This window comes from Muntiacus reevesi, chromosome 21 (genome assembly GCF_963930625.1).
Source record: "Muntiacus reevesi chromosome 21, mMunRee1.1, whole genome shotgun sequence".
Taxonomy (NCBI): domain Eukaryota; kingdom Metazoa; phylum Chordata; class Mammalia; order Artiodactyla; family Cervidae; genus Muntiacus; species Muntiacus reevesi.
This window is the reverse complement of record NC_089269.1, coordinates 13,102,088-13,112,124: the sequence shown is the minus strand read 5'-3', so window position 1 is coordinate 13,112,124 and position 10,037 is coordinate 13,102,088. Positions and strand designations below refer to the sequence as shown.

The 10,037-nt window shown below is 35.9% G+C and overlaps 1 protein-coding gene across 1 annotated transcript; it reads left to right on the top strand.

The window, feature by feature from the left end:
• Positions 1-229: 229 nt before the first annotated feature.
• LOC136152450 (olfactory receptor 5K3-like) lies at positions 230-1,156 on the top strand. Its single transcript, XM_065913752.1, has one exon. It carries the CDS (start codon positions 230-232, stop codon positions 1,154-1,156), a length of 927 nt encoding a protein of 308 aa, XP_065769824.1.
• The last annotated feature ends 8,881 nt before the right edge of the window (positions 1,157-10,037 follow it).

Genomic DNA, 10,037 nt, shown 5'->3' with positions numbered 1-10,037 from the left:
AAATAATCTCACGAATCTTGAGTTTCTGAGCTGAGGTCATAAAAGATGATATGTTAGTGAAACAAATGTCCCCCAGAAGTCTGTGTGCCTGTATCACAGAGACAGTGTTAGAAGCTTGAAGAAAAAGCTCCTCTCATCATTGTAAAAAGAAACATGCTGCGAAAATTATACACACTCTAAATTAGAATCTTATATATCCATAATTTTTATCTCAACAGACAACATAGAGATGACTGACCATAACCTCTCCTTGGCAACTGAATTTATTCTCATAGGATTTACAGACCACCCACAGCTGAAGACCCCTCTTTTTCTGGTGTTCTTCACCATCTATCTGATCACCATGGTGGGGAATCTTGGCCTGGTGGCATTGATAGTCACAGAGCATCGTCTTCACACACCAATGTACATCTTTCTGGGTAACCTCGCTCTGATGGATTCCTGTTGCTCCAGTGCCATTACCCCCAAGATGCTACAGAACCTCTTTTCCAAAGACGGAATGATTTCCCTCTATGAATGCATAGTACAATTTTATTTTTTCTGCCTTGCTGAAACTGTAGAATGCTTTCTCCTGGCAGCAATGGCCTATGATCGCTATGTGGCCATCTGCAAACCACTGCAATACCACACGATGATGTCAAAGAAACTCTGCATTCAGATGACCACGGGGGCCTACATAGCTGGAAACATTCATCCCACAATTCACGTAGGGTTTCTGTTTAGGCTAACTTTCTGCAGGTCTCATCAAATCAAACACTTCTTTTGTGATGTACTTCCATTTTACAGACTCTCTTGTGTGGACCCTTACATCAATCAACTGATGGTATTTATCTTTTCAGGGTCAATTCAAACCTTTACTATTACCACAGTAATAATCTCTTATCTTTTCATCCTTTACACAATTTTCAAAATGAAATCTAACAAGACCAGAGGCAAAGCCCTATCTACTTGTGCGTCCCACTTTCTCTCCGTCTCGATTTTCTACGGTTCTCTTCTCTTCATGTACATTCGACCAAGTTCAGTTAATGAAGAAGAAAAAGACATGCCTGTTGCTATTTTTTATACTCTAGTCATTCCTTTACTAAACCCTTTTATTTACAGTCTAAGAAATAAGGAAGTAATAAAAGTCATGAAAAGAATTATGAAGATTTCATAACATTCTGAAACAAATATCATGCCCTACAGTTAATTGATTTTGAATAAATTTTTTTTTCAAAATTGAGGATTATTGAATGGAAAAGTGAAAATGTCCACTATTTAATATATAAAATTACTAAAATACAATTGGTTTATATATCAAATAGCTTCAGAATGGAGAGACAGAGATGTAGAGAACGAATAAATGGATGCCAATGGGGAAGGGGGACGGATGAACTGGGGGACTGGGACTGACATATACACTCTACTGGCACCATATATAAAACAGATGACTAATGAGAACCTACTGCACGGCAGCACAGGGAACTCTACTCAATGCTCTCTGGTGACCTAAGTGGGAAGGAAATTCAAAAAGGAGGAGATACATGCTAAAATGTAGCTGATTCACTTTGCTATTCAGCAGAAACTAACACAACATTGTGAAGCAACTATACCCCAATAAAAATTAATTTAAAAAAGAATGAAGTGATGCCATTTGCAGCAACATGTATGGACCTGGAGATTATCATACTAAGTGAAGTAAGTATGAGAGAAAGACAAATATCATATGATATAGATTAGACATGGAATCTACAATGAACATATTTACAAAACATAAATAGACCCACAGACTTAGAAAGCAAACTTCTTGTTACCAAAGAGTGAGGGAGTGGGATAAATTGGGAGTTTGGGATTGACTTATACAAACTACTACATTTATAATAGTTAACCAACACGGATCTACTATACTGCACAGGGAACTCTGCTCAATATTCTATAATAGCCTAAATGGGAAAAGAATTTGAAAAAGAATATATATATATGTATATATATATATACACACATACATATATATATTTGTATAACTGAACCACTTGGCTATACACCTGAAAACATCTTAAATCAACTATATTCCAATACAAAATAAACATTTTTAAATTAACCAATACATAAAATAAAGTTTACATAAACTTCCAAAGTTGGTTATCCCCACCTTAAGAACATTTTTGGAATGAGATTTAGATGACAGCTGTCACCTCCTAGCACTCTTACAGCTTGAGAAATCAGGTGGGATCTGGGATGGAACCACAGATCCATTACAGGCCACGTCTTAAACTGTTCAGAGTTACTTGTTACTTATACTAAGCTCTGGGGCAGGCCCCACCAGGAGGTAGCTCCTTCTCTCTTCCTGGAGAATTTTACAAGATGAAGGTTAATCGACACCTGCAGTTCCCACTGTTACACCTAGTCTCAAACACACACTAATATTCACCTTATTCCTCTGCTTGATTCATTACAGTTTTACTGCTCCAGATGACTATCATAATGGGATGATCACAAGCAGATTGCTTGAGAGGGTGGGTCCTGAGCCTGGGCTGTCTGAACCATTTGAGTACAAGGATACTTGTCTATTTACTGTCAAATCTGAGCAAGAGAATACCAACATGTGCATAGCAATCATCTCCATATCTAGATTATGCTGATTCTACTCAAAACGAATTCCTTCCCAAAACAAATTTCTTCCCACTTTAGAGTAAAAAAGGTTCAGAGTAACACTCTTACCACCAAGTTGCTGACTGAACTCCTTGAGTGATGTTGCCACACCGGGGGAAGAGTGGTCTCTTTCTGGGCAAGTTGAACTTCTGGAAGAAGCAGTTGCTAAATCAGCCTAGAAAAACTGGAACCTCTGCTATTAGGCAACATGCATGCCTCCATCCCAGCCGTATAGCCATTTTACATGTGTCCATAATCCAGCCCTGGGGGGATGGATGAACAAAGCTTTATGACCTCAACTGGTTGAGTCATTCTAATTTGGTTCTTCAGTAGCTCTTCCATAGTAGATGTTGTGTGGAGGACATTTACATTACAATATGAGGTGCTCCATACTTTGTGTCCATTCCAAGAGATCCATTCATATGCCTCTTCTTCCTGGTCTCTGACCTTCTCATCTCTCTCCCTCCAGGTCACTGACTAATATCTAAATCATTCACCTCTACCCTGAATCTATATAGTTTTAACTTGGATCACTTCTCTTTCTATCCAGTAGAAATGGATAAGGATTCCAACACTCTAAAGGAGGAGTTCCCCTTATCAGTGCCTTTCAAGATCACTCTGGCTGGGGCATTAGCTCTGTGGCAATTGGCTTCTATCAACAGAACAAGCTTACTGTCGAAAACCTAACTTAGCTTTTTGAGGCAAGACATGTGAGCTGAGGGAAAGAGGTCATTGCAATGGGAGTAGATAACAAGGCAGTGGGTCACCTACTTGTGTGTCTTATGGTATTTCTGGCTCTGCTCATAATAGATCCTTAAATGGTCCATCTTTGTTTTCTAATGAATTGTTTCAGGACTCACTCAACCTTATACTCAATACTCTGATAAATTCCAGTTCATGAGTCAGCTCTGGCTTCTAGGTCACCTGATGTTCCAAAGTCAGGAACTCTTCCTCTATTAGGGTTCACAGCACACCAGGGAGTTATTTTTTTAAAATAGTTGACTATTCTCTGCTGCAGAAAATAAGGCCTTGCCCCAAAACCATAAGCAACTCTCCTCCTAGAGTTTTCCATTAACTTTCCACTCACTCTATATCCTCTTCCCACCTCAGATGTCTCTTACACCATTGCTCTGAGGAGCCATTGGACTCAATTATCACGGCTCTTCACCCCCAGCTTGAGCCTGCTGAAGAGCCCATTCCTGTGTTGGGACCCACCAAAACTTGCCTTCTTCTCCATTTGGGCAGATATGTCTTGGTATAGGACCTTTCCCTCTATCTCAGATATTTTAAAATGTTTGGAAATAGATTCAAACATGTACGTAAATTGTTATATCACATCCCTAAGATTTTAATTATATTATATACCATACATCATTACACCTTTTTCTGAATATAAGATTATTAATTTAAATTGAAAATAGTGTTAGTGGGAGTAACAATTTTTTTAAATACACAAAACTTTTAATACCATTTCTTTAATTCTTATTCTCTTTTCATATTTTATACTACACATAATATTTTAGCATAGTGATAATTCTACTAAGTCATAGATAAAATGCACATATTCAGAATACACTCCCCAAGATTTTAGCAATATGAATATATACCAAAAATGGCTTGGAACTCTCTGCTGGTGAAGCCACCAGAAGATGGAACAAAGTGGAGTTACATAATCAGATGTGACAATCTAGAGGAAAATCTAGTATTAAAGAGGAAGGTCTAGTATAAAACTAAGGGAAACACAAGCATCATTAAACACAAACAGAGAAAAACAACCCAGCATAAAAGGCAGAAATGGAAGAGTCAGGAAGATAGAAACAGTGAGTGCTATCACAGAATCAGAGGTGAAGATTTTAAAAAATACCAAACTTCACAGCCGGGTTATAAAGATAATTATATGTTCTTTGGGGTTGACATTTAAAATTGGTTGTAACCTTATTGAGAGAGAGGGTTTGGTGAATTGGCAGGGACAGAAAAGAATAGGAAGGAACCAATCAGAACAATTTCTAATCTATTTTCCCATTCCTTTTATACTACCTGTATCTCCTATATCCCTTGGACTGTATGGAGGTCCAACTAGTCCATCCTAAAGGCAATAGGTCTTGAATACTCACTGGAAGGACTGATGCTGAGGCTGAAACTCCAATACTTTGGCCACCTGATGTGAAAAACCAACTCACTGGAAAAGGCCCTGTTGCTGGGAAAGATGGAAGGCAGGAGGAGAAGGAGACGACAGAGGATGAGAAGGTTGGATGGCACCACCTATGCGATGGACATGCATTTGAGTAGGCTCTGGGAGTTGGTGATGGATAGGGAAGCTTGGTGTGCTGCAGTACATATGGTTGCAAAGAGTTGGACAGGACTGAGCGACTGAACTGAACTGAATCTCCAACATCATGTATGAGTAAGCCTCAGCCACCTAGTTTACTATTTTTATATATTTTATATATATTATTTATATTATATTATTATCATATATATACAATTTATATTTTTTTTTAACTTAGGTGTTGCTCTTTCAAGCTTCCAGGATTTTTTCATATGCTACCTTTAGTCTTCTTATTTTCCTCATGTGTATCATTTATTATAACTCTACTTACCCTGCAAAGTTAATCTGAAATGGCACTTCCAATGAGGAATCTTTCTTTTTTCCTCTGGGTCTCCATCGACTTCATTCACCATGCTTATATGTGACCTACTTACACTTTTTAATATCACAGCCTGAACTGCTTTCTAGTTAGCAATGCAAGTGTCTTTCTCTCACTAGTTATAAGCTTCTTGTGCAGCCATTTCAAAAACCTAAATATTTCTCATCCTGTGCTCATTCTACCCGCCATCTCTTTCAGCATCCTGTATATTAGAGGTACTTGACTGAAGTTAAACAGAATTGAAATTTTAAATATCAGTGAAGCATATATTGAGAATCTAACTCAGTGTGTTGTCAGAAGCACAAAATACATAGGTCATGACTGGTACTTTATGGATATTTAGCCAATACTTTTAAATCAACATATAAGAAGTCACATGTAACCAAGTGGCAAATGCACTGTGATAGCAGGTAGTTACTAAGCAGAACAGGAAAAGAAACATCAATATACTGAAAGGAATGTCCTCACGGAGATCTGACTTAAGATCAAGAATGAGTATATTGGGCTGGAAAGAGAGGCTGAACAAGGAGTTTTAGCTAAAGTAAACTTTACATGTAAATTAATCATGCAGGCGCGCACAAGACCAGTGAAGGAATAAATACTACCAAGTGTCAAGTCCTGAGGTCAGAAGAAGAAATCAGGTCATAAGTAAGATACTGAAAGACTGTGGACCATCTAGAATACTAAGTTCTTTTTAAACATGGATTGTTTGAAACTAATGAAAGATCATTTCAAATTCTTGAGCAGGAAAATATAATTTCTTTCATCTAACAGGTATTTGTTGACCATTATAATCTGCCACATACTATCAAGGCATTATAAACACAGAAGTGAGCATAATAGAGATAAAAACCTTTTCCATTTAGCTCCACATGCTAATGGTGGGGGAGATTTTGATTGACTATAAATGTACTAACAAATAAATATGTAGTATACTGAAGAGTGATTAGTGGAATGTAGTGGGAAAAAACAGGGTACGAAGGATAAAGGCAGCTGGGGAAAACTGAAAAGTAAGGAGAACCATCTAGGTGATTCAGGTTGTTGCTTAGTCACTGCTTTAGTTGATAAGTTGTGTCTGACTCTGTGGTGACCCCATGAACTATAATCCCTCTGTCCATGTGGTTTCCCAGGCAAGAATACTGGAGTGAGTTGCCATTTCCTTTTCCAGGGGATCTTTCTGACCTAGGGATCGAACTCACATCTCTTTCTTCCATTGCAGGTGGATTCTTTACTGCTGAGCCACCAGGGAAGCCCTTGGTAATTCATATGTGGGACTGAATAATAATATCAGAGTTTCCAATGATATTTTGCAAAACAACAGGACACATCAAGTCACAGACGACCCTGTGATAAAACTACCACATCTTCTAGCCTCCTCTCAAAATTCTAAGCATCTTTCATAAACCATATTAATTCCTCCAGTAAAAAATGTCAAGCCAACATGAGACTCCTGCTCATATTGCATTTAAGCAGAATGAGAAACAGAATTTTAAAATGATGTCAGTTATGTATTAATCAGTGGGTAATGATCAAATAACCTTAGTGACCTTAATGAAAGTAAACTGTTTTAACGTCATTATTTCACAGGTCATCCTGATGTGTGTTGGTGACTGAATCTCCACATGGAAATATACTGGTGCCACTGCAGGGAAATCCCTTAGGATTTGATGGAAAATTTTACTTTGTAATGTAAGGAACATAATTATTGACTCTGACCTATTTGTATTTGCCCATATTTTCATTCTTTGAATCCCAAATGTTTTAAGAGATTAAGGCTTATATTCTGAAATTCTATGAGATCCAAGATAACAAGGCAAACCTAAGATGCTGCAAAACTTTCTGCTGTGAAAATAGGTAAGAGAAGTACTCTAATTTATTTTTCATATTAGTACTCCTTGATATTTATTTATCTAAAGTATTTTGTTGTTGCTGCTGCTAAGTACTTCAGTCGTGTCCGACTCTGTGTGACCGCGTAGACGGCAGCCCACCAGGTTCCACCGTCCCTAGGATTTTCCAGGCGAGAATACTGGAGAGGGTATTTTGTTGTTATTAGATGTCAATTATTCAGTTATCTTTTTACCTCTTCCCCAAACTGAAGGCTATGGAAAAACTAGAATGATTTTCAAACTGTAAAGTACGCTGACTTTTCTTGTCAGTTAGAACTTTAAAAAATACACAGGAAAAGACAGAAAGTAATCAAATAATTTAGGAACTTGCACTGAATGCTTTCCTAGCTGAGCCCAATAATCCAACAGTTAATATTTCATATTTTACAACAAACATTTTTCAGCTGAGTTCTTTAATACTTGAGTATGGAAAAAATAAACCATTTTGAAAACAATATAGAATTCATATGATTAGATATCAGTCAATATTTCTAGTAGATCATTAAATAATGGTAGAAGATAACCATCTAAAGGAAATAAAAATTAGTTCTCAAAAAGTATATTAAGGTTTAAAGAAATTTCTCTTTTTCTAAGTGTTAGAAAACTAAAGCATAAAGTTTATTTTATTAACTTTGAATCTACTGTGATATACTTTAGAAAATCTTATATAAATTTTTAGAAGCAAATAATTGTAGATGAGTCAACTCAGATAAAAGATACCTGAAAGTTCTTACTATATATATATATATATATATATATATATATATATATATAAAACTGAAATATATTTGACATACATTGTGTAAGTTTAATGCTTATAACATGTTGATTTGAAAAACTAGTAATTGATTGCAATTGCAGAATGTTAGCTCTCTATAATGCCACATAATTTTCATTTTTGTGGCAGAAATCATTGAGATCTAGCTCTCAGCAGTTTAGATGATTATAGTAAAATATTGTTTATATTCACTGTAGTGCATACTAGAACTTATCTGTTAATTTCAGATAAGATCTTACTTATCTGTTAATTTCAAGTTTGTACCAATAAAGAATACCTTTCCTGTTTCTTCATCTCCCAGAGTCCCCAGTAACCACTATTTTACTCTGTTTTTATGTTTGGTTTTTTTAGATGCACATTTAAGCTATATCTTACACTTTTTGTCTTTCTCTGACTTATATAACTTGGCATAATGTCCCCAAAGTCAATCCATGATGCTGTAAAATTGAAGGATATCCTTCTTTCTCATATCTGAATGTCCTTTCACTTCTGTCCATTCATCCTTAGACAGATACACAGATGTTTCTGTATTTTAGCTTCTGTAACTAGAAATACAAGACTACACATACCCCTTTCACAATTTGTTTTCATTTTCTTAGAGTATATATACAGAAGTGCAATTGTAGGATTACATGGTAGTTCTATCTTAAATTATCTGAGGAAACTCCACGCTGGCATCCACAGTGGCTAAACCAATTTACATTTCCACCAACAAAGTTCTTGCCACATTCTCTGTTCTCCACAGTCTAGGCAACAATGGTTATCTCTCATCTTCTTGATGACAGGCATTCTGAAATGTGTGAGGTAATATCTCATGGTTTTTGATTTGCATTTTTCTAATGATTAGTGATGTCAACCATCTTGTCATGTGTCTGGTGACCATTTGGATGTCTTTAGTAAAATTATCTTGGTAGTTCCTCTGCCCATTTTTTAATCTGAATGTCTATACTTTTATTATTGAGCTGTATGAGTTTTCACATATTTTAGATATTAATCTTAATTTTTAAATGATGAGTTTTGAATAATTCTCCTTGCAGAATCTTCTCAACCTGCAGAAGAGTTTACTAAGGATCACTGTAAGGACCACCAAAGATGTTATTAAGCATCAGTGGTAGGACCCTAGAAAAGTTCATCCATCCCAGGTCACTGGGAGGGAAGCAGGACTAGAATCAATACTGTTCTTTCTGCTTTTGTACTGTACAGCTGCTATAAGAAGTATAAGTTACAGTTAACCTCATTATGCCTATTATACAATAAGTTAATTGTACACACTTATGAAAAACACAATGTCAATTAGATACGTTATCAAAGATTGTGTTGGGTATACAAAACGTGATGGAGAGTCCAGAAGGTGAAAACTAGTGTGATCGGGGGATCTGATTAACTTTATTAAGGAGTAGTATATACAAACTATGCTTTAAATGAAGGATAAAAGAATGCAGATATCCTAGAAATAGGAATAATGGCATGGACAGTCAGTGCTTATGAAAATGGGTATGAAACTGGGGAAAGGGATAAAGAGGTGATAAACAATTCTTATTTTACTCCTTAGCTTTCTGAGTTTACTTTCTTTAAAACTGAACAGTATTCTCAATAATTCTTAGTAATCTTCAAAGAATTCCTAAGATATACATTAACACATCTATTCTAAGCTATTTTAAAATATCTATTCCACTGGGAGAGTATATGAAAATTTAATATTAAAAAGTTTCTATATATAGAAAAAGTAATTTAAATTCATTTTTAAAAGCTTTAATATAAAAATGGAAACAAATTTTATGGGCAAAATGAAGCAAATATGAGTATCTAGCTGTACACCATACTTCCATAAATTCATAAAGACAAACCTTTTCCACTGTTAGCAACCCCCTGTGATTACCGAACAACCATGTGAATTTTGAGTTTCAGAGTTGAGGTCATAGGCACTGACACATTTTGGAGATGAATATTCCCTAGAAGTTTGTGTCCTTGTATCACAAGACAGCAGGAAAAGCTTTCTTCTTATTAAAAAAAAATATTAAAAGGAAAGTTATACACATTCTACATTGGAATCTTATCTCTCCATAATTCCTATCTCAACAGACAACAATAGAG